This window comes from Miniopterus natalensis, chromosome 15, assembly GCF_054644295.1.
Source record: "Miniopterus natalensis isolate mMinNat1 chromosome 15, mMinNat1.hap1, whole genome shotgun sequence".
NCBI classification, from domain to species: domain Eukaryota; kingdom Metazoa; phylum Chordata; class Mammalia; order Chiroptera; family Miniopteridae; genus Miniopterus; species Miniopterus natalensis.
Window position 1 is genome coordinate 31,806,115 of NC_142095.1, and position 25,778 is coordinate 31,831,892.

The following is a 25,778-nucleotide window of genomic DNA, read 5'->3' on the forward strand; positions in this document are numbered from 1 at the left end:
ATAAAATGTGTTGAACTTTATAATGCCTTGCACAGTAGCTTCTATACAGAAATAACCTAATAAACATTCATTGATACCCATGGATAAGCAACTAAAGGAATGTCAAGAGGTACAATAAAAAAACAGAAAAGACTAACTACAATCAAAACCAGGAGGAATGTTATCTAAGCCTCAATCAAACTAGGTGGTACGTGGCACCAAATAGGATCTGATAAATACCCGCTGAAAAAATAAATCAGTTGTAAGCATCTAGCACTTGTCTCTGTGTTATGAGAAGTAAAGAGAATCATGAGGAACTGGCTCTGCTCACTGGGAGCTCCTCTAGTTTCATTGTGGTTCACCTATGAGGAAGGTTAAGAATGCTCATTCCTTGAAAAAAGCAAACAGTGTTCCTGCACTATAGATTTTTAAGTAAAAAATACTCACATGTCAAAAGCACTGAACTCCAATGTTAAGCGAGCTGGAAGCCCGGCAGAATCACCTGCACAGAAGCAGTATCACATTTTCAATCATAAGTCATTAATAGCAGCATTCATAATGAAAACATTTGTGAATAATTTTGTTCTTTTTGTTGAGCCCAAAGTGCCCCACCCAATTCCTGGTTATCCAAACTAAACAAGTCAGACTTAGCATACAATGACAGAGCTTTTGTGAATTTGAGAAATTTGCCAATAATATAGAAAAAAAAGTCACTGGAAAAAAATATTTCCAATCTTTTCTCCTAGCAATCCAAAGAATTAATATTACTTCTCCCTTTCTTTTCCCCACAACAGGGAAAAAGAAGTAAAAATAAACTTGGGTCAAAAGTCAGGAAGTAAAATAGAAACTGGTAGGCTATTATTGTAAAAGAAAGGATGTCCCTTGTTAAAGGAAAGCTGACCCAATACTAGAGGGCAGAGAAGATAACAGAAGATAACGGAAGATGAAGTTTAATATTGCCTACCATTGTAGTAATAACCCTTAATGTCCTTGGGAGCTTCATCTAGCCGATACTCATTCAACTTCTTCTGGGTCAACTCATGCCAAAATCCAACATCCAAGGCACTGTTAAAAGGGGCAAACTGCAATTTGAAGAGTCCAGGATCCCCTGTAGCTGCCGCCATTATTTGTTGCCTACTAAAAAAGCAAAATAGAACACAACAATATAGCACAAAACATGGTAAATATAAACATTTGCAGTAATGCTTAATTAAGACAAACAAAAAGGAAGTAAAACTGTCTCTATCTGCAGATATCACAATTTTATATACAGAAAATCCTAAAAAATAAAAACAGATCTAATCAATGACTTTAGTAAAGTTGCATAATACAAAATTAACATGCAACAATCAGTAGTGTTTCTATATGCTAACAATAAATCTTCTGAAAAAGATACAAAGAAATCAATCACATTTACATTAGCATCAAAAACAATAAAATACTTAGGATGAATTTAACTAAGGAGGTGAAAGATCTCTACTGAAAACTACAAGACATTAATGAAAGAAATCAAAGAAGACACAAACGGAAAGGTATCCTGTGTTCATGAATTGGAAGAACTGATATTGTTAAAACATCAATACTATCAAAAGGCATCTATAGAATCAATACAATCCCTATCAATGGCATTTTTTACAGAGATAGAAAAAATTCTCCTAAAGTTTATATGGAAGCAAAGAAGACCCCAAATAGCCAAAAAGAAAAAAAAAAAATCTTAAAAAAGAAGAACAAAGTAGAAGGTACCACACTTCCTGATTTCAAGCTATATTAGAAAGCCAAAGTCATCAAAACAGTATGGTACTGGCATAAAAATAGACAAATAGACCAATGGAACAGAACTGAGAGCCCAGAAATAAACCCCAGCACATACAGTCAATTACTATTTGACAAGGGAGCCAAGAATACTCAATGGAGAAAAGACAGTTTTTTCAATAAATGGTGCTGGGATAATTGGATAGTCATACATGTAAAATAAAAATGGACACATATCTTATACCACTCACAAAAACTCAAAATGGATTAAAGGCTTAAATGTAAGATCTGAAACCATAAAACTCATAGAAGAAAACATAAGAATAAAGATCCTTGACACAGGTCTTTGTAATATTTTGGACATGAAACCTAAAGCACAGGCAAAAATAAAAAATTAAAAAATGAGTGAAACTACATCAAACTTCTGCACAGCAAAATAAACCATCAACAAAGTGAAAAGACAACATACAGAATGGGAACGAATATTTGCAAAACACATATCTGAAAAGGGGTTAATACCCAAAATATATAAAGAACTTATACAATTCAATAGCAAAAGAACAAATGGGCAAAGGCCCTAAAAAGACATTTCTCCAAAGAAGATATATGAAAGGCCAATAAGTATATGGAAAAATGTTCAACATCACTAGTCATTAGGACAATGCAGATTAAAACTGCAATGAGATATCACTTCGAGCCTATTAGATTGATCATCAGCAAATACAAGAAAGAACAAATGCTGGTGTGAATGTGGAGAAAAGGAAACCCTTTTGCATTGTTGGTGGGACTGTAAATTGGTAGAGGCTATGGAAAAGGGGATCCTCAAAAATTAAAAATAGAACTACCATTTGATCCAGCAATTCCATTTCAGGAATATATCCAAAGAAAATGAAAACACTAAGTAGAAAAGATAGCTGCACCCCCATGCTCATGGCAACAGTATTTAAAATACCCAAAACATGGAAACAAACTAAGTGTTCATTGATGGGTGGGCAGATAAACAATCTGTAATATACATATATAATGGAATATTATTCAGACATTAAAAAAAGGAAATACTATCATTTGCAATAACATGGCATTACGCTAAGTGAAATAAGTCAGACAGAGAAAGACAAATATTGTATGATCTCACTTATATGTGGATTCTAAATAAAAAATAAAAAATAATCAAGCTCACAGAAAAAGAGACCAGATTTGTTACTAGAAGTAGAGGATGGGGGGAGGGGCAACTGGAGGAAGGTGGTCAAAAGGCATTAACTACAGTTATAAGATAAATAAATACTAGGGATGTATAACATGATGACTATAGCTAACAATGCTGTATGACACACAGTTGTTAAGAGAGTTCAATCCTAAGACTTTTCATCACAAGGAAAATGCTTTTCCTTTTTTCTTCCTTTTCTTTATTGTTACCTATATATGAAGCTGGAAGTTAGCAGAACCTACTGTGATAATCATGTCTTCATACTGTGTGCCTTAAACTTATACAGGAATGTATGTCAATTATTTCTCGATAAAACTGGGGGCGGGGGGACAAATCAACCAAACAAAAAGTATAAAAGGTATTTGGGGTACCTAAAGACACAACTTTGGAAATCAACCTGAGTAATTCGCCTGTGTTGTCAAGTTTAGCCTCCTTAAGACACAACTGATTTTTCTAAGTAATCTTTCTTGGCCTTTACTTTTATACATCTTCCTTTCTTGTTAAAGTCAGCCTGACTGATGAACTAGTGTTATTCTTTCTTCCACACAGTCATAGTATCAACAGTTTTTGCCATCCTGTGTGGTCCTAGAGAAGTTTAGAAGTACAAAACCCAGAGGCCAGACAGTGAGAAACACAACAATGCAAACTGTTAGGGTTTTCTGAATAACAGTGCTTGAGCCCCCCAGGTGAGGAGAATGAAGAAGTTTCTTACCACCTGACCATAGTACCTGCATTTCTCTGAAATCTCATCTTTGATCTTTTAAATGCATGAAAATTTTGTACCTTACTACATTTTCTTTAATATTTCCTATTTTCCCTGAGATCATCAAAATTGACCCTCCTGGCAATCAAGCAGGTATCTACTGTAACTCCCTATGTTCCCTGCACACTCTCATAGGTACAGGTACCCCAGTCTGAGAAGCATAATACTAGAGAAACTTGGCAGTTCCAAAAAGTGAGGGTTGATAAGTTCCCTTTATTTTCCACCCTGTCCAACTGCCCTGTAATGAAATTCATATTTCTGTAGCAGAATGTATAAACAGTCACACCAGATGGGATAAATAAATAAAAAAGAGTTCACATCCACTCAGAGCTGTTTTGCCCAAGTTTTGTGCCAAGGTCATTAGATAGCTTTCACTTTTCCAACCATGTGGGATTTTAGAATTAGAGATAAGGAGCTTTGGACTGATAGTATCAATATGGAAAATGCAAAGTTAGTATTACATAAAAGTGCTAAAAATCAAGGCGTAGTGTGGAACAGAGCAGGGAGAAAGCTTCTGTGAAGGTGTTGAAAAGGATGGGCATGAAGGGGGAAGATGGGCAGAGGGCTAAAGGAATTAGAATAGGGAACCGCTGTGGTAGAAACAGGGAAGCTTTCTTAGTGGAGGGTTGGTACTGTGCAACAGCAATGCACACACAAAGCTAAGTGGGTTACACAGTGAACAAGGATGGAGAAGCCTTCGAAGGTGAGGCTGGCCCTGGCCAGGTGGCTCAGTTGATTGGAGGGCTGTCCCATACACTGAAAGGTTGTGGGTTTGAATCCCAGTCAGGGCACATACCTAGGTTGCAGGTTTGATCCCCAGGGCACACAAACCAATCAATATTTCTCACATCAATGTTTCTTGCCCCCCACCCCCCACCCTCCGCCCTTCCTCTCTCTCTAAAAATCAATGAAAACATATCCTTGGGTGAAGATTAAAAAAAAAAAAAGTAAGGGTGAAGAATTCTGGAGTGAGAAGCAAGTGGCAGTTTGGAACAGGAATTGGATATGATAGAATTGGATAGTAGCAAAATGGCTTTGAAGGAGCCAGATAGGGAAAAGCAGTTAAGAGCCTAAGAATTTATGAAGACTTGGATTAGAGCAAAGGAAGCCAGAATGACAATGAGACCCTCTTTGGAGACATTTTCAGAGAAAAGGTGAACACACTTGGTATCTTGATGGATTCAAGGAATGCAAGAGGAAAAAGTCCCTGCCTGGGGTGTCAAGCCATGACTGGCTAGGAGAGTGGCAGCTCCACAGAGAAGACACTTGAGAGGCAGACAGGTAATAACAAATTAAAGGCATTTTCAACAAGGACAGCAGCAGAGTAAAGTGAAGCTGGTCCAAGGAAAGGGGTGTGCCCAAGAGGGTGGACTCAGAGATTATAAAGGCATTTACACTGAGATAACAGCAATAACAGGTGAGAATGATCAGTTCTTAGAAGTTATTCAGAGAAAGAAAAGTCACAGCCCAACAGAGTTCTAGAGCAGTGATTTTCAACCTTTTTTATCTCATGGCACACATAAATGAATTACTAAAATTCTGCGGCACACCAAAAATATAATTTTTGCCGATCTAACAAAAAAAATAGGTATATTTTTTATTCATTCACACCGGACAGCTACTGTTGTGTTGGTTGTTGTCATTTTTTTAAATTTGACAATCTAAGGGAAAATAGGTCAGTGCCCCTGACTAAATAGTCAGATACTGCAGGTTTTAAAAATTCTCATGGGAAACTTGTTGAAAATCACTGTCCTAGAGAATGCCCAGTTAGCAGGTAAACCAGCAACACAAAAGACACATACAGGACAGTGCAAAGCACTAATTGATACATCAGGATAGTATTTGTATCCACTGATCCAAAGCAATGAAAAAGTTTGAAGAGACTGTGCCTGCAGGAGGGGCCATGAGGTGGTACTTAGGGCAGCAGATCGAAAGTACTTTTGGTGGAGAGCAGGATAGGGCTGGACAGTGTGCCCCAGGGAAGAGGATCAGTCCTCCCCAACTTGAGCGCTGGGGAAGGCTGGTTCTGCCCCATCCCGCTGCCATGCAAGGCAAAGGGTAAGGGCTCTGGGCTGGAAATCTGCAACCTGGTGGCACAGGGGACTCAGACTTTTGGCCTGGTGGGTGTCTGGGCAGAGGCCTCACCCTGTGGGAGATGCCATGCTAAAAGACTGGAGTGCCAAGGGGGCTGATTTAAAAATTTTTTAAAAACCCCTCCTGCAGCAAGAGGGTGGCAGCAAATTAGGCAGAGCTGAGACACTGAAAGGAGAGGAAGTGCCTATCCCGTCCCACAAGCTATGGGTACCACCCCCAACATGAGTCTTTAAACCATCCTGGCCAGAACCGCGATATCCCTGCAGAACCCACTTCTGTGGGGAAAGGGAGAGCTGCTCAAAACAGGGACATTCAAGGTGTGACCCAGGCACACCCAGCCTCTGGGCCATGGGGGCCCCACATGCAAGAGTACTTAGGCTCCACCCTGCCATGCTTCAGTCAGATTGCCCAGGAGCAGGCAGGGACAGTGACATACACTGGATTGCTCCAGAAAACCTCTCTGGAGGCCAGATTGACATACGAAGGGGCCAGATTCAACAACATCGGAGCAAAACCCAGCAAGCTCCACAAATAGCAGATCCAAATGTTTTCGTTTTTCTTCCTTCTCTTTATGCTTGCATATTTTTTATTTCCCTCTTTTCCTTTTATTCTATTTTCCTTTTTATTTTATTTTTAAAATTTTTATCTCTAATTTTTTTCAGTTCTTTTCTTAGTTTGTATTTTGTTTTATTCATTATTATTACTTAAAATTTTAAGTTATTATTTCATTATTTTTTCCTTTTTATTCTTATTCTATTTCATTTTTCTTCCTTCTTTTCTTTCATATTCTCTTTTTTTGTTTCTTTTTTTTTTTCCTCCTCTAATTATTTTGGTCTTGTGCCTTTTAGTATTCTTTTTGGTGTGTGTGTGTGTGTGTGTGTGTGTGGTGGTTGTCTTTGTTATTTTTGTTGTTTGGGTATTTTATTTTCTGTGTTGTTTTCAGTTTGGTCTTGATTTCTTCTGTCAGCACCCGATTAACAGTTGGTATGATGGGGTCAGGGTTTAACCTCACAGTAAGCAAGCCTGAGGTCTGAGCCCATTCACAAACAAGACAACAGCAATCAACACCCAAATACAATAGGAGGGCACACATAACCCACACAAGAGACAGTCCTAGACCACCCAGCTCAGAAGATCAAGGAGACTACACCATTGGGTCCCACAAGAAGGCCACCCCACCAAGACTGGGAGGCACAGCAGTCTTATCCAATACACAGAAACAAACACAAAGAAACAACAAAAATGGGGAAACAAATGGAGGCTAAATAGCATGTTCTTAAACAATGAGTGGGTTACCAATGAGACAAAGGAATGAAAAGCTTCCTAAAAACAAATAAAAATGAACACACAATACCCAAAATGTATGGGACACAGTGAAAGCAGTCCTGAGAGGGAAGGTCAGAGCATGAGAAGCCTACCTCAAGATACAAGAAAAATCTCAAATAAGCAATCTAACCCTATCTAACCCCAATTTAACTAAAGGAACTATAAAGAGAAAAACAAGAAAAGTCCAGCCTGGCCGGGCGTGGCTCAGCGGTTGAGCGTCGACCTAGGATCCAGGCGATTGGGGTTCGATTCCCAGTCACGGCACATGCCCCGGTTGTGGGCTCGATCAATGACTCTCTCATCATTGATGTTTCTATCTCTCTCTCTCCCTCTCCTTTCCTCTCTCTGAAATCAATAAAGAAGGAAATAATAAAGATCAGCGTGGAAATAAATGACATAGAGGCTAAAAAATACAATAGAAATAATCAACAAAACCAATAGCTGGTTCTCTGAAAAGATAAACAAGACTGATGAATCTTTAGCCAGATTCATCAAGAAACAAAGAGGAATGAAATAAATAAAATCACAAATGAAAGAAGAGAAAAAACAACTGTATCACAGAAATATAAAGGATTGTAAAAAAATACTATAAACAACTATATGCCAACAAACTGGACAACCTGGGTGAAACAGACAAATTCCTAGAAACATACACTCTTCCAAAACTCAACCAGGAAGAATCAGAAAACCTCAATAGACCAATAACAGCTAATGAAATGAAGCAGTAACCAAAAAATTCCCAGATGGCTTCACAGGAAAGTTTTACCAATCATTCAAAGAACACCTGTCCTCCTCAAACTATTCCAAAAACTTCAAGAGAAAGGAAGACTTCCAAGCTCTTTTTACAAGGCCAGCATTATCCTAATTCCAAAACCAGATAAACACACTGCAGAGAAGAAAATTACAGGTCCATATCCCTAATCAACATAGATGCTAAAATCCTCAACAAAATATTAGCAAATCAGATCCAGCAATACATTAAAAAGATCATATACCATGATCAAGTGAGATTTATTCCAGGGATGAAAGGTTGGTACAATATTCGCAAATCAATAAATGTGTTACATCACATAAACAAAACAAAGGATAAAAATCACATGATCATATCAATTGATGCAGAAAAAGCATTTGACAAAATCCAGCACCCATTTTTGATAAAAACTCTCAGCAAAGTGGGAACAGAGGGATCATACCTCAAGATAATAAAGGCCATATATGTTTACTGCAGCATTATTTACAATAGCTAAGATCTGGAAACAGCCCAAGTGCCCATCAGTAGATGAGTGGATAAAAAAGCTGTGGTACATTTACACAATGGAATACTATGTAGCTGTAAAAAAGAAAGAACTCTTACCCTTTGTGACAGTATGGATGGATCTGGAGATTATTATGCTAAGCAAAATAAGCCAGTCAGTGAAAGACAAATATCATGTGATCTCATGTATATGTGGAATCTAATGAACAAAATAAACTGATGAACAAAATAGGTCTAGGGACATGGATGCATGGAACAGACTGACAGATCTCAGAGGGGAGAGGGATCAGAGGGAGGGGAAGAGGTTAACCAAAGAACTTCTATGCATATATGCTTAGTCCATGAACACAGACAATAGTGTAATGAAGGCCTGGGGTGGGGCAGGGCTTTGGTGGAGTGGGGGGGGGGGGAAAGGGGGACATTTGTAATACTGTCAACAATAAAAAATAAATTTAAAAAAAAATCAAACATTACCAAGAAAAAGATTAAACCATATCCGTGCACTACTTTAAAAAAAAAATTTGAAGAGAGTAATGACAAATGGTGCCAAAGAATATTAAAAGTAAAAAGAAAAAAGGAAAAAAGAAAAGAAGGCCTGGTCAATGCCATTGGATTTTAATTTTTAAAAGGAGCTCAGTGGTGGCTTTCTAAAGTGGAATTTGAGGGTAGATTGTTAAAAACAAAACATGCTGCAAGGGTAGGATCAGCATGGGGAAGCAGCCAACTGTGTCTTGGCTTGTTCCAGAGGTTGGTTAAGTTTGCTACTGGATTCTTAATGGGTGGTGGTTTTTCAGCAAGCTTAATGTGTTTGTCACATTTAAAAATACGATTTGGCAACAGAAATCCAATTTAGAATTAATAAAAATTTCACAGTGGGGACTTAACAAACTCAGAAAAACAAACAGAAAACAAGAAGTGGGAACTATAATAATTAAATATTTTCCTACATAATCAATAAGCTTGGTTGATCACAAAGGAGGGTGCATCACTGTCCTTAAAACTCTCTCCTGCCTTAGTATGGGTTTGCAACATCGTGCACCAGACAATGCCTGACCAAGGTCTTTCAAACTTTTCACACCTTGAAAGCTTATTTAAAAATGACGCTATCTGGGCTCTACCTGCTGGAGGGGAGTAAGGAGAGGGAGGGTGGCCAGGAGTCAGAAATGACAAGTGCCACAGTTTATTCTGATTAAAGTTTGATGCTATCTTGATGCCTTTAAGCCACTGACACTCCTAACTTTTGGAGATCCCACCTCTAAATCATGTCAGACAGATTTAAGTGCACCTTCACCCCATATTAAATATTTTCTGGCTTTTAATTGTTTGAAAGGACTTTTATAATTTTGCACTCTCAGAATATTCACCCTTTTTCAGGTCTCTCCTATCATCATAGGCCCCTGAAAAATTGTGGATCCTGTGCACTGTGGCTTCGGTGCCCAGTGGAGAAACAGACCCTTGTGCAAGTGACCTGGGGTCCACACTTTGAGAAACACTGGATTAGAACACCCTAACAACCTCCTGATTGGCTTCTGGGCTTCCAATTGCTCCCTTCTCCTTTCTCCTCTACCATGCAACTGGTATTTACTTTCTATTGTTGGTTTTTGAAAGTTTCCATGCTCAGCCCTGTCCTTAATCTAAAAGCTCTCCCAAAAGCAAAATTATTTTCTATATCAATATCCATCTATATGCCAATGAATCCCAAGACTGTATTTCTAGTGCTAACCTCCTATCATATATTTAAGTGTCTTTGGAAGCCAGGACTTGGATTTCTCAGACATCTCAAACTCGACAAATCTGAAACTGAACATACCATACCTTTTCCCAAAATTCTGCCCCTTTTCCTGTATGTCCTAGTTTACTTAGCACTTCTGTATATTCAAGGTAGAAACCTCAAAGTCATCTTCAATTTTTCTCTCTCACATCCAATAAACCACTAATTGCTAGAGGCTGAACCTTAAACAGTCCTCTGGAAAAAAATGAAGGTAAATTTACTGTATATGGGCCAGGAACAGAAACCGCAGCAGCAAGCAGAACAGACACTTCTCCCAACTGCCCTAGGAAGTGAAGTTCCAGTGTTACAGAGGAAGAATTGAGATTAAGAGAGAAGAAAGAAATTTACATAAATTTGTATAGTTAGTTAAGTGGGGGGACCAGGATTCAAATTCCAACGTTACTCCAATGCCCATACTCTTCACGCAACTTCATGCTTCCTGTCCAGGTCAGCTTTCCTTCTCTCCATTCCCACTGCCACACATCAGGCCCGCCATCTCACCTCCACTCCAGCAGGAATGTGTTCACAGGTCACTGACTTCAGTCCCTATTTTCCCTAAACAAGAAGTTGCCAACAGAACTGATCTGCGCTGGTGGCTCCCTTGTTAACCAACCAAACCAACCCTTACTGGATTTAAGACACAGAGTTAGGTGTCATCCCTGCCTTAGTCTGCCAGTTTCCTGACCTTATGCCTTTGCTGATACCCCTAGGAAATCTCTCCCCGTCTATCAGGAAAATTCCTTCTCATCTCGTAAGATCCTTTATGAAGCTTTCATTAATGCCCAGTCAGGAGGTATCAGTAGTTCCCTTTTCCAAATGAAAACTTCCATTAGAGCATTTATCACCATGAATCATACTTCCTTTTTTGATCATACCCTTTCAAAAACGTTTAAAATACAGTCTTCCCCTTATCTTCAGGGGATGTGTTCCAAGATGTCCAGTGGATGCCTGAAACTGCAGATAGTACTGAACCCTATATATATATACTGTTTTTTTTCCTATATATTCATACCTTTTCACTTAAAGGAAGCACTTTATGGCTTCTCTTTGGCATATCTGAATTGCCAGCATCACTACTCTTGAGCTTTGGGCCACTGTTAAGTATGAATAAGGGTCACTTAAACACAAGCCCTGTGATACCGAGATAGTCGATCTGATAACCGCGATGGCTACTAAGTGGCTAATGGGCAGGCAGCATATACAGTGTAGATACACTGGACAAAAGGATGATTCATGTCCCAGGTGGGATGACACGAGATTTCATGCTACTCAGAATGGTGTGCAATTTAAAACTTATGAATTGTTTATATCTGGAATTTTCTATTTAATATTTTCAGACAGAGGTTGACTACAGGTAATTGAAACTGTGAAACCGTGGTTAAGGAAGGACCATTGTAACAGCAGCAGTAATAATAACCGTTCTATCTGAATGCTTACTCTATGCCAAGCACTACACTAAACATTTCACATATTATCTATGACAACCTCAGAGTTGTTGTAGTAAGCTACTTTATAGAAAAGAAATTGGGAAGAAGTGAGAGGTTAAGTAACTTGCCCAGTCACAAAGGAAGTGGAAGAGCTGAGTTTATAACCCAGGTCTAGTAGCTTCAAAGCCCTGAATTTCAACACTATACTTCCCTGAAGGAAGAAACACCCCCTCCCTTTCAGAATCTTTATATTGCACATCAACTCCACATATGCTAAAAATTAACCAATTATTTGAAAAACATTTACATACTAACTTCCTCTATAATCGAGTCAAAAGAAAAAGACAGTGGCCAGAGCAATGACCCAATATAGAAAGAACTCAACACAGTAGCAGACAGTGGTACAAATGGATTTCATCTGAAATCCTGTGTGATGGGTCATTGGGCCCCTACACACTTTAGTCATTCACAGTTTACTCTTAAAGGTCAACAGCAACCTGTTCTCATCATTGTTTAGATGACCTTCTGAGGTCAAGATGGAATTTTACCAGTGCCAGAGACAAACGAGTAAACTCTATCCCACACAGCACTTCTGCAGCTGGGGAAAAGTGAGTCAGGATGACCACTTAAAAGATAAAGGACAGGCACACTAAGAAAGTAATTTGCATAAGAGGCACATCCTTTCTGGCTTATTTGGTCTTTGAGAAATTCCAAACAGAATCCAAGAGCCTATTTCACAAAAGGATACCGTTAGTGTTCAGCTGCTGAACTGTTAAACGGGAAGTTCTTAAGCAATAGCAGCAACATGTGATTAGGAATCTGCTGGAAACATCTAAATAGGATACTCAAATATAAATGTATCACTTAGGAACATATACATCTAGGTCACATTGCTATCTTCCCTAATTGGAAGGGAATATTAAAGAAATAATGATCAGAGGGAATTCTGGAGGGAGTGGGAAGTGAGTCCTTGATACAGTCATTTATGTGTAACTAACCTAGGTCTAAACATTACCTGTTTCCTAAAAATTAAGGTTTGCCTATATAACCCTAGACAGTGCAGGTGAGACTTCTGGCCTCTGCTTAGCTTAGGAAGCTAAAAGATTAGTTTTATCAACCTTCAACATTACATACAGACATATTCAAGGGAAGAAACTGACAGAGGCGTCATTCTAAGTATGACTCAACTTTATTTCAAACTGTTTCTATCATATTCAGGATGTGAAACCCAGGAGTTACACAAGATGGGATTGTGTTACTTCAAATGAATGAGGAAAGGCTTTGATGAGGATTCAATACTGTAATGAACAAGAATCCCAGCAGTATAAGAAAGCCAGCAGTAACCAAAACATCCAGGCAAGATTAAACTGAAAAAGCAGGTGGGTGGTTAAGCAAAACTGACCCTCTGGAGCTGTGTCTACCACTCAAACTTGGTGAAAATTTCAAGCTTTTATAAACATAAAACTAAGTCATTTTCAGAAACTTACAAATAGGAGATTAAAAAAAAATAGTGCCATTGGACTTAAAAGTTTCTGTCCAAATGGATTTAAAAACCTTGTGTTCATGCTGTTCTTTAATGTCAAACCCCCACAGGAAATGTATGTTAGTGGCTACTTCCTAAGAAAGAAGCTAAGGGGTCAGGAGATAGGGGTGTGGAGAGGCTTAGTTTCACTGCATGACCCTTTTGCCCTTCTGAATTTTGTGTATGTGGGATAACAATTCAGAAATAAGTAAAATCATTCAAGACAAAAGTTCTAACCCAATGCCACAAAGACAGAGAATGAGAGAAAGAAGACTGCCAACCCAACTGCTTTAGTGCCAAGAAATAACACTTGGGATATACTTGATGAAATAAACGTGTCTTATTCATCTTTTTTCAGCACTTAGCACAGTGCCTAGAATATATTAGCTCAGTAAATGCTGAAATGAAATAATAGCTCTCTTCCCCACAAAAGGGCCAGAGGATGGATGCTATAGTGAGACAAGTTTCAGCAGAGTTTAAAAATTACTAATAGCCTGAATTGTCCAAATAGGAAACAGATTGACTAGAGAGAAAATAAATTTTCCATTAGTGAAAGTGTTCAGGCGTATATTAGATGATTATTTGCCAAATAACAGTGCACAAAGGATTACTGTATCAGGCAGTCAGGCAAGAGACCAGGGGTTGGCAGGCTTTTCTTGAAAAGGGCCAGATAGTAAATATGTTAGGCACTGCGGGCCAAAACAGTTTCTGTCATATTTTCTTCCTTCTTTTTTACAACTCTTGAAGAACGTAAAAAGACATTCTTAGCTCACAGTTGCACGCCTGCGTGCCCATACACACACATACAGTGGCCCCAGGCAGAATCTGACCTTCAAGCTGTAGTTTGCTGACCCATGGACTAAATGATCTTCCAAACCTGTTATTTTTGATTTTTTGAAGGTGACAATAATGTATTTTGTTCTTAGAAAGACTGATATTTTGGGCAAAATCTTTTTAGGGGGTAGCAGAGATCGGCAAGATTGCTGAGGGGGAAGCAGATTGCAAGACCAGATGCCAAGGCTACATTTGCTGTCCTACAATATGTACCTTGTAATGCTGCAGATACGTCTTTATGAACTGGTAAATGCAGTCTACACAGAACACTCTCACACATACGTCAGCATCATTAAGCCAAGATGAAGCTCATTTGACATTTATTGAAGCTCATAACATGTGGGGAAGACTGCATCAGCGGCATCTCACATCCTAGACAGGCATGTTACACACCTTCATTACTTTATCTTGGACCTCTGTGCCTGCCTGCTAACTTCTCTAGTGCCACCCTGGTGGCCCTGCCACTCCCCACCTCTGACTTGATGCTGAAGAAACATTGAGCTGCTTGGTGCTCCTCTAACATGCTTGCTGGCTGTCCTGCCTCCACAACCCTGAACAGTCCTCCTCTGTCTAAAAGGCACCCTAGCCCCATGACTGCCTGGGACTTTTCAAAATCCAGATCAGAGGTTATCTGCTATAGAAAGCCTTCCCAGTGCTGCCCCTCAATCTCTTGACTCCTCTCATGCTCCTCCCATCAGCTGGTTAATCACATCTTTCCCTAAGCTACCTCTACACTTAGTAGTGGTAGTCAACTCTTTGCTTACCTGTCTTTCTCCATTCTGTCCGCCTGATTGTAAAGTCTACAAATACAGATTCTAGCTCATATTCCTCTCAATCTACCTTAGTCCCCTGCAGATTGGCTCTCAAATGTTGCTAAGATGAATTTAAGAAACCCAAGAGAAACAAGAGAAATAACTCGGGCTTCTGATTGGGAGAAGAGACTCCAGGCTTATTACCATGGAGCATGGAGACGAGTAAGAAGTCGAGAACATGTGGAGGTATGCCACGTGACTTGGAAGGTCTCTAAACCAATCATTCGTTGTTTTTTAAGGACTAAGATCTTAGAGAACAGGAAATATGCATGTACAAATCAATTTAAGTGAAAACTTACTCAACCAAATACAAAAGTAATATAGAATAAATATTTCTTCCTGAAAGTGGGTATATTAAAAGCCTACAATCACAGTCTCAAAGTATTTCTCAAAAAAAAAAAAAAAAGTATTCATTACAAAAGAAAGACAAAGTGACTCTTCAGTGACAAAATCTAGCAGACACCACCTTAACGAAGGGATCAAAGTTAACACCAGCAGCAATTGGGCAAATGGACATTGTGTGCTACCAACACAATGCACTGAAAAGAACATATATATGGTATTCAGCTGAAAATACATGACCTGGGTCTAATTGGCAGGAAATATCAGATAAACTCAAACTGAAAATCATTCTATAAAATGATCGGGACTGGCTGGCTTATAATCTTTAAAAGTGCCAAGGTCTTAAAAATCAAAGGAAGGCTAAAGAACTATTCCAGAGTGGAAGATTAGAAAGACATGATGACTGGGGGCCATGCCTGAATGCTGGATTGACTGTCTACTACTATAAAGAATGTTATGGGGTTGAAATCTGAATGGAGCCTCTGGGAGAAGGGCATATGGAAGGTCCTTGTCTTATTCTTGTAAGGTTTCTGTAACTGTTCCAAAGTAAAACACTAAGACAATTTTAGAGCCTGCACACACCCAGTGTGTGGTATGTTCAATGGACAAAACCAATCAAAGTGACAGAAGTGAGAATAATAATTACAGGGTGAAGTGGAGCTATTGACTAGGAAGGGGCATGAGGAAGCCTCCTGGGAAGCTGAAAATATTCTATATACCCTGGTTATGTGACACAAACATATGTAAAAATCCATGAGCTATATATTTACAAAGAGTGCACTTCACTATATGTATGTTATACCTGATCAAAAAAGAACAGAAAACCCTATATTCAAGCTATACTGATCCTACAAAGAACCTTCCGTATTCATCCAACAGTTAACAGACAACCTATTTAAACCTAGCTTTGGTGAAAATAAATTCATTGCTCTAAACAAGGAGTCTAAATGAAATAACATGTCCATATATTTTTCTAGCATTTTGTTATTAATGATGCTGAAGATGCAAGTATTTTGGCTTTGCTGCTTATAAAATTAATTGGAGAAGTGCTTCCTGGAGTGAGTCTGCCAAACTGTCTCCCTCCATGGGGGACCAACAGGACTGGACACAGAAAATATTACACCAGTGTAGGATTTTTGAAATGAAGAAGTAAAATTGGTAGAAAATAAACAGCAATCAGAGAGATAAACAAACAAACAAACCTGTCTTTAGGAAAACTAGACCCTTCAAGGGAGGGTAGAAAAACAGACCAGCAGCCTGACTATACTAAAAAATCTCTCACTGTAATTTTTCATGTGTGTTATTGGGGTTGTTCATTTGCTTGGGGAGGCCAGAGGATTTGTGAATGGTTTAGAGAAAGGATGCTAAAAGCTAAGGTAGTTGGGAGCTTGGTTTTCAGTCAGACAAACCCAATTTTGAGTTCTGTCTCCACCTCTCACTGGCTGAGTAGCCTCGAGCAGGTAACTTCATCCCCTGTGCCTCGATTTCCTCATCTACAAAATAAGGATAATTACACCCAACCCAGGAGGTTGTTGGGAGGGCTAAATGAGAACTTGTGTGATGTGCCTGTTACAGTGCCTGGCATATAGCCAGCAGTAAAAAATGGTAGTTGTTCTTAGTTTTTCTTGTCACTCCCCCATTCCACCTCCACCCACAATGCCTGACTAATGTGGATGCCCTTCCTCACACTCACTATGAAAACCTTCTCTGCCTCAGAACACACCTCACTGATGTCTCACCTCCCTTCACGGTAGTCACAGCGGAGGTTTAATTAAAATGAAACAGATGTTCTCCTGCTATAGGACAAGAAGGGGTAGTCCAGGGGACAAGTTCTAAGGGGTTAGGAGCACTCTGTGTTCAATTTCTCTGGGGCCACGTGGGGCCATTCACTTAGCAGAAGTGCCAGCTTAACTGCAATTTGGCCCTGAAGTAGCTTCTCTGAGCCAAAATGGAGCACATAGAGCAGGCTTCTGTTCTCATTTTCCCAGCTGTGGGGCTGTGAGCTCTGGCAGTCATTAAAATAAGCACCAAACCACGTGACCAAGTCCTACTGATACAAACAAAGTATGTTCTTAGCTGCCGATGGGTAAAAAGGAGGTGGAGATGGCCAGAAGTGGGGAGAGGGCCCCTTTGGCATATGGAGCCAATGCACGTTCTGTCGGCTAATGATGCTTCTGCAACTTCACGAGTTTTGGAAGTAATTAGCAAGACTGCTTCCAAAAGGAAGGGGGGAAGTTCCAGACTTAGAAGAAAGATTAGGCTTTAAGGGAAGACGAAAACTCAGGACTCCTATAGGGGAACCAGCTGGGTACAGAAGCCTCAATTCCTTTTAAAAATTGCATTAGAGTCAAGGTGCCCCTGAGCCAAACTGATGTATCTACAAGACAAAATGGCTTTTTTGTGACTGCTGTTTGGTGGTAACAGCTGGTTACCTACACAGGCAGGATAACTGCTATTACAAACAAGTTGTCACCTCACCTCCACGTGAGCCATCTACTCTTACAGAATCGACACTTTTTTCTTCCTAAGGCCAATCAGTCACCTCTAGTCTTCAAACCATAACCTGAATTCTCACTGGTTACTTCAGGCAGTCGTTTTTTTTTTTATTTTGTTTTCCTTCTGTTGTAATAACTTGAACCTTCACATATAATCTGCTCTCATCCAGCCTGTTTTTTTGAGAATGGACGCACTAGATACCAGCATTGTGGGGTGTGACATGCATACAAGGAAGTGAGAGCGAAAGCTGAGGAGAAACCTGGAAAAGAGGAGAGAGACAACACAAGGATAATGGAGAACAGTATGCCTACTTTTGAGTGTTTATTTATTACCTCCACCAATCATGTTGGTCCTTTCTGTACATGAGGGATAACCACCTGGATTCACCTGAATAGCTGGGGAGCCCTTATGTCAACCAACCACTAAAATCTGTTGTTTCTAAAAGCTGGCTGAATAATGAAGGCTTGCTTCTGAATAACAGTTTCTGTGGTTTTCATTTCTGGGGACCTTTAAGGAGTCCTGGAAAATGGGAGAAGTGCTAAAAAGCTGGGACAAACCAATACCTGATTTCAGATTTTCAAAATAATTGATTTCCAAAAATGAGAATAAAGATGGATTCTGTATCCCACTGAACAGATATTTTGCTCCTAGGAAAGATGTCATGAGACATTCTAGTCCACATGGTACCTTTGTACAATTAGAAAATTGTACCCCTTCAAAACATTTTATTTCCTTTTCTTAGAAAATTGTTGTAATATATTGAACAGGTTAGCTCAAGACATTTACCCTTGTCTGCCAAAAAACTGTTATAAAAATACACCCATGATGCCTATGATCTAAACAGAACCCCCTCAGATGCGACCTCTTGCGCAGTACATAACCTGCACAACTGTATGCAGCAGACCTGAGTAATCACAAGAGGCCACTATGGTTTATTTAAGAAACAAGCATTATGAAGTAACTCATTTCTGCCTTGATCACAGAACCATACACACAGGATATAGGATATGTGGACCTCAGAAATGTCTCTGACAAGACTGTTCCAGATACCCTAGTAGACAAGGTGAAGATGTAGGAATTAAATACTAATTAGAGGAATCATAATTAGAGGAAAAATAATAATTAGAGGAATTAAGAACTGGTGAAATAATCTTATTCAAAGAATGCTGGTTAAGGAATGAACTGATGTTAATAAGAAAGGAGCTAATAGTGATAAGTCTTTGGCTCAGTCTTTGGTCCTGCCCAATCTATTTTTACAGTAGTTCCCCCCTTATCCATGGTTGCACTTTCCACAGTTTCAGTTACCCAAGGTCAACCACAGTCCAAAAATATTAATAAGTTTCAGAATAATTCATAAGTTTTAAATTGCATATCGTTCTGAGTAGTGTGATAAAATCTTGCACTGTCCAGCTCTGTCTTGCCATGGTTGTTAATCATCCCTTTGTCCAGCATATCCACACTGTATATGCCACCCCTGTTAGTAAAAACACAAACGAACAAAAAAACCCTTCGATTATCAAGGATTCTCAGCTCTTGGCATCATCTGCCTTGACATCCGACCATCAACATCGTCATGGCTCAACGGTCCAGGATTACCCAAAGCAGATGATTCTCCTTCTGGGTCAATAGTAGCCTAATAGTAGCCTACCTCCCCATGCCTGCATCATTCACTTTACCAGGCATTTTATCGTCTCACATCATCACAAGAAGAAGGGTGAGTACAGTACAATAAGATATTTTGACAGAGACCACATTAACATAACTTACAGTATACTGTTATAATTATTCTATTTTATTAGTTAGTGTTAATCTCTTACTATGCCTCATTTATAAATAAAACTTTATCACATGTATGTATGTATAGGAAAAAACAAAATATTTATAGGGTTCGGTATTATTCATGGTTACAGGCATCCATTGGGGGTCTAGAAACGTGTTCTCCCATGGATAAGGAGGGACTACTGTACTTTATTTTTCTATGTTAATGAATACTCATCAGTATTTACAAAGTATTTCATGTGTGCTAAACCTCTTACAGCAGTGAAACAGACACAAACAAATCGATTCAATAAGGTACTGTCATTACATTTTATCAGTAACTTGGATAACAATGCTTGCTTATCAACTCTACATGTGACGTGAAGCAGGGAAGAAAAGGCAATACGATGGATAACAAAAATTCAGAATAAAAAAGACACTGACTGCCCAGAATGACAGGCCTATTTTAACAAGATTAAAAATTTCATATAGGTGGCCCTAGCCAGTCTGGCTCCATAGGTAGAGCATCACCCCGGGGACTGAAGGGTCGTGGGTTCTATTCTAGTCAAGGGCGCGTACCTCAGTTGCAGACTCGATCCCAGGCCTGGTTGGGGCGTCTGCGGGAAGCAACCATTCGATGTGTCTGTCTGTCTCTCTCCCCCTTCCACTCTCGCTGAAAAGCAATGGAAAAAATATCCTTGGGTGACGATTAAAAAAAAAATTTCATAGAGGTGAATATAGGGTTATAAATCTTAGTCCAAAAAACACCACAATCGGATAACAATGCAGTCTGATGCACCAGTTTTTCTCCCTTGAATCACAATTGGGCCTTACTTACACTGAGAAAAGTGGAAGTAAGGATTGGGAAAAAGAGGAGAGAAGGAAGGCATTTGTGAACTTCATTCTTTCATGGGTAAAACTGGAGGGCAGAGGCAATCTGAGAGGAGGTCAGGAATAATCTCAGGGAACGTTAATCAAAGAATTCTGTTATTACTTATTACCATGCAGAGGAGTCATTCTCTCCCACCCCAATATCTTGATTCCTTTCCCCTGTATGGGGTCACTCAATCAGTTACCAGTCCAGCAAATCCCACTTCATCCTTCAAATCCACACTCTCCCCTCCCCCTCCACAGTCACTGCCTCGATCTAGCCTCCTTCTCGTCATCTAGACCAGGTAACAGTGCCCCAACTGGTCTCCCTACTGGTCGAACCCTGTTCAATGTAATCACCAGAATGCTGCCTGGGTAATTTAAAATAGATGAGAGCATGTCACACCCTGTTTAAAATCCTTCTCCACCATCACACTTTCAAAATAAAGTCCAAACTTCTCAGCATGGCAATATTAACTGCTATAGTTTATTGTTTACCATCTACCAGAGCCAAGTGGATAACAAATACTTCATTTAATTCTCACAGCAACCCTGGGAGGGCTTATATTTCTTTTTATAGATGAGAAAACTAAAGCTTTAAAAGAGAGTGACTTGCTCAAGGTCACAAAACTAATTCAGTGGCAATGCTAGTACTGGTACACAAGTATTTTAGATTCCAAAGTCTGTGTTCTTAATATGCTATTGTCCACAAGGCCCTATATGATGTCTCCTGCTTACATTTTCAGTCACGTCTTACCCTACAACTCCATACTCCAATTTGGGTGAACTACCTGCAGGTCATGCACTGTCACCCACAGCCCTTAGCTCACACTACTCCCAGTGTCTGCACTACCTTCCCACCTCTCATCTCTCTCCACCTGTCCAGTCCTGCTCATCCGTTAGGACTTGGGTAAAGCAACACCTCCTCACAGAAGCCTTCTCTGATGTCTTACCCTGACCTGAGCACCCTAAATCCTCCTCCAGCAAACCTCTACAACAGCTTCATATAATAGTGCTGTTGTCCAGCTCCTTGAATTACAAAAAGTTAATTCCTAGAGGACAGGGATGTGTCTCTTACTCATTTTGGTATTTTCAGCTTGCAGAGCAGTGCCAAGCATAGCAGAAGCTCCATAAATACTTACGGTTATTCTCTATTATGAGAGGCTGGCTGGGAGCAAAAAAAGGACCCTGTGGTCAAATGAGAACCCTATGCTCAATTTCTTAAAGGGTTTCAAAATTATGTCACATGAGGGGCAGGGAGGAGTCGGCCAAGAAAAATGGAGGGGGAAGGAGAGATGTTCCAGAAAGTAGAAGCATCAAAAGCAAAGGGCTAGCCCGGCCAGGTGTGGCTCAGCGGTTGAGAATCGACCTAGGATACCGGAGATCACAGTTCGATTCCCGGTCAGGGCACATGCCCAGGTTGCGGGCTCAATCCCCAGTCGGGGGCGTGCAGGAGGCGGCCAATCAATGACTTTCTCATCATTGATGTTTCTATCTCTCTCTCTCCCTCTCCCTGAAATCAATAAAGATATATTGAAAGAAAAAAAAAAAAAGCAAAGGGCTACAGGTGAAACACAGCCTGTGAGCCTCTTGTTTCTTTTTTTAAAAAGTGTTTATCAGGATCCGAAACACCTATGACCCATTAGAAGTACTGTATTATTGACTATCACCTCAACTGCGGCCACCATGATCAAAAAGAAGGCTCCATGAAACAGGGCTTTTGTTTTTATTTTACTGCTACATCACCAATGCTTACAATAATGCCTGATTGACACATAACAATATTCTCAGTTGTTGTGGAGTTTACTGTGGGTAAAAAAATGAGTCCTAGCCGAATAGCTCAGTTGGTTAGAGCATCATCCCAATACACCAAGGCTGCGGGTTCAATCCCAGGCCAGGGCACATACAAGAAGCAATCAATGAATGCATAAATAGGTGGAACAAATCCATGTGTCTCTCCCTCTCTCCGCCACCTTCCTCTCTCTAATATAAGAAGAAATTATATGAGCTTAGCCTGAAGATGAAAAGGTGGGAAGAGGAAGACAAACTAGCAGCTTTCAAAGATGTGTGGGCAATAAAGTGGAAGTGAGAGCCTTAAGAGCCTGAAGGAGGGACAATGAGCTGAAATTACTGGGTAACCACTTTCAGCTCAATTTATGACTTTTTAAGAGTCAGAGCTGGAGGAAGTCCAAATAGGAGTAGCAAGAAGTAGTAAGCTTCTGTCACTTAAGAATTTTAACCAGTGGCAGTGTCACAGAAGAAATCCAAGTATTCAATGGACAAGGGAATCTGGGACTCAAAGGTCCCAAACTAGAAGCCACAGATATGCCTGGTTTCAGTTGCAGTTTAAAAGATTTTTAATTAGTTGCCAATTTTTAAAAAAATGTATTAGTCACCAAGGGTTTAAAAAACAAGAGACTGACCCCAGCGCGCGCACGCACGCGCACACACACACACACACACACACACTGGAGATTTGGTTTCACTTCTCCATCATCATATATGTTAGTATTGTGCTCATATAACTCAATTCAGTAAAAATAAAAGTTGACTCTATGATACAGAAATTTTCTTACATCTACATTTACCTTACCCGACTAAGCATTAAAGTTTACAACCCTCGGACCAAACCGAGGAATCAAGAACCTTAGCTCAGAGAAGCCCAACTTAACGTCCACGCTTCACAGATCGGGTTATTATCACTCCCATTTTACAGATGAGGGAAGAAGGCTCAGGAAGGGGGATGACGTGCCAGTCACACAGCAAATCCGGGCAAAGCCAGGACGAGCAGCCTGGCGTCCTAGCTGCCGCGCTCCACCGCCGGACATGCTGAGCTCGCCCTGTCGGAGGACTCAAGGGACTGGCTTAGGAAATTAGGGCCACCCGAGTCAGAAGACCCCGGCTGAGGCAATCTGAGGGGACGTCACTGCAGGAGGACGAGGGCGAGAGTCAGTCACTCCCCGGGGGATGGAGGATCCCGAGACTCTCTGAGACCTTCGCCTTCACAGCCGAGCTCGCCCCGTCCCGCCAGGCCTCCAAAACCTACCCCGAAGGACCCCACCGCTCCCACACCAGCGCGGCTCACTTACCGCCGCTCAACTTCCGGCAACCGCAGCGTCGTCCGCAGAGCGCGCCCCGATGACGCAACGTGACCCCGCCCCCGCCTGCCCGGGGTTAGTGGTGAGCATGCGTACACGGAGCCGCGGGCCCGCGTGGGAAGCGAGCCCCTAGCACCGGGCTGAGTGGGAGGAACTTGCGAGGCGGGGGAGGCGGAGCCTCAGGCGGTGGGCGAGGCCCCCTGGGGCGAGCAGGTCCTGGGGGGCTGCGCCTTCTCCGAGGCGGGAAGGAGTTTATGCCCCTAGGCTTTTGTAAAAGCGCTCCACCTTCTCTCTTTTTTTCAGAGGACAGGAATTATTAGCATTTCCATTTTCGGGGAGAGGCAGCATCAAATGTATTCCAGGGACCATTCGGAGAGAGGCGTGGAGAGACAGAAGATGAGAATTGTGATAGGTAAAGGCCAATGAAATTCGACAGTGACCAATCTGCGCATTCTCACCGAGGCCCTATTCTCAAAGCACTGCGCTTCCAATGGGATAGTTTTGCACCTAAGTTATTTATTGAGCGTGTACTATGTGCCAAGCAGTGCAGAGGTGTTGAAAATACAGTAGTGAGTATAAACCTAATCTATCAGGCCATTCACAAAGTGACTCTGATGTAGCTCTATAGACTCATAATAACAAGAGTAATGACTACTATTTATTGATTATCTGCCATGTTTGCAGGTTTCCACATCTCTAATTGCCACAAAGGTCCAGCAAAGTAGGTGTTATATTACCCCCATTTTACATAGGAAAGGATGGAGGCCAGGAAAAGTTAAGGGCTTGCTGAAGTTAAAGAACTTTCGGGCCAGGATTCTAATCGAAGCCTGTTTGACTTAGTAAGGAGGTACTTTATTCAAAAGGATTCTTACACAGCATGGGGGAGGAGAGGGGAGAGGCTATTGCAACAGGGGAGGGAAATATTGCAATAGGAAATCGCTCTGACCAAAAGATCTGCAAATGTCTCAAGGGTTAGGCGAAAAGAGTTTCTTCAGTGAGGAAGAAGAGTGAAGAAGACTAGAAGAAACTGGGTGTGGGAAAGTGGGAAGAAAGGGTGGTCTGATCTAGTAGTAAATCAGACTGTTTTACCTTGAGCCCCCCCTTTTCTCGGGAGGGGTTGTATGCTGCTTCAGCATGTGGGTGAGTCAACATTAGGGAGCCTGGGGAATGAGAGCTTAACTAAAGTTGGTTATTAGGCATTTTTCTTTAATCAGTGGAGACAAAAAATAGGAATTCAAGACTGTGTCTGACCTTGCCACAGTAAACAAGGAGGCACCCATAAGTCCCATCTAAGTCATGAGAATTGATGTTTCTTTCAGTAAACCAGTTCAGAAGCACAAGAGTATGTGTGTGTGTTGGGGTGAGGGAGGATTTCTTAACCATTGCTGGTTTTTAAGAGCACGGGGCTCAAGTAAAATTCAACATTGTCAACTGTCCCCACTATATCAGGTTCCTCCCCTGCCACTGCCCCCTCAGACTGCATGCTTGGGTCACACTACACTAATTCTGATGTTTTAATCACATCCTGCTCATTTCTCTCTCCATCTGCAATCCCCTCACACTTCTTCTGCTTGTCTAACCCTTTTTCTGTCTTCAAACTCCAGTTGAATTGTGGGTGAATCTTAGACAAAATGTTGATGGAAAAAGAGAACATATTATATGATTCTACTTATGTAAAGCTCTAGAATCAGCAAAACTAATCTATAGTGATAGAAGTCAAGTCAGTGGTTGCCTGGGGCATAAAGGGGAGGCATTGTCTGCAAAGGGGCATGAGCAACTTTTTAGAAATGTTTTATCTATCTTGATTGAGCTGGAGATGGTGTGGGTGTACACATTTGTCAAAATTCATTGAACCCTACATTTAAAATGGGTGCATTTTACTGATATATTTAATGTAATAAATTTGATTTAAAAAAACAACAGTAGGGATGTGACCTCCTATGTGCCTGACACCCACCATCTCTAGGCTTCACTCTATTAAGCATATATGAGGATAGGTTGAAGTTAGTTCTTTATAAGCTTGTTTCCCCTGCTGGACTTCAAGATCCTTGTAATTAATACCTTTTGGGGTTTCTTCCCAACTCACAATATTTCCTGCTCCTCTAGGAACTGCTGGTCCTCCAGCCATGTTTGTACCCCATGTCCCACCTGCTCCCACCCCACCCCACCTCCCTTCAGAGCTGATTGCAGCTGAGGTGGACATAGGACGATTCTTTACTCGAGCTTTGTGCTTTTGAACTGATGCTCACAGATGTAGGAACAGGAATAAATAAAATAGATCAACGGCAGTATTCTAGAGGGAAGTTCTACTATTGTGGTTCCTGTGGCTGACTTGGCTCAAGCCCTTCCGGAGGCAAGGTCATCTAAAACCTTACTGGATTCCACAAAACACCTCAGTAGCCATTCAGAAACCTGATTTCTGTCGCTTGCAACCCTAAAGTAACTTCATATGGTTGAAATCATGTCTGCTTT

The 25,778-nt window shown here is 40.7% G+C and overlaps 1 protein-coding gene across 1 annotated transcript in view; it reads right to left on the reverse strand.

Moving 5' to 3' along the window:
* ATG7 (autophagy related 7) overlaps positions 1-23,325 on the reverse strand; it is a 217,036-nt gene extending 193,711 nt beyond the window's left edge. The window contains exons 1-3 of the mRNA XM_016209928.2: positions 23,298-23,325; positions 944-1,116; positions 427-481 (exon numbers count right to left, since the gene is read on the reverse strand). Coding sequence (XP_016065414.1) covers positions 427-481; positions 944-1,103 — 215 coding nt within the window. The 5' untranslated portion in view covers positions 1,104-1,116; positions 23,298-23,325. The remainder of the gene's footprint in view (positions 1-426; positions 482-943; positions 1,117-23,297) is intronic.
* Positions 23,326-25,778: the final 2,453 nt, after the last annotated feature.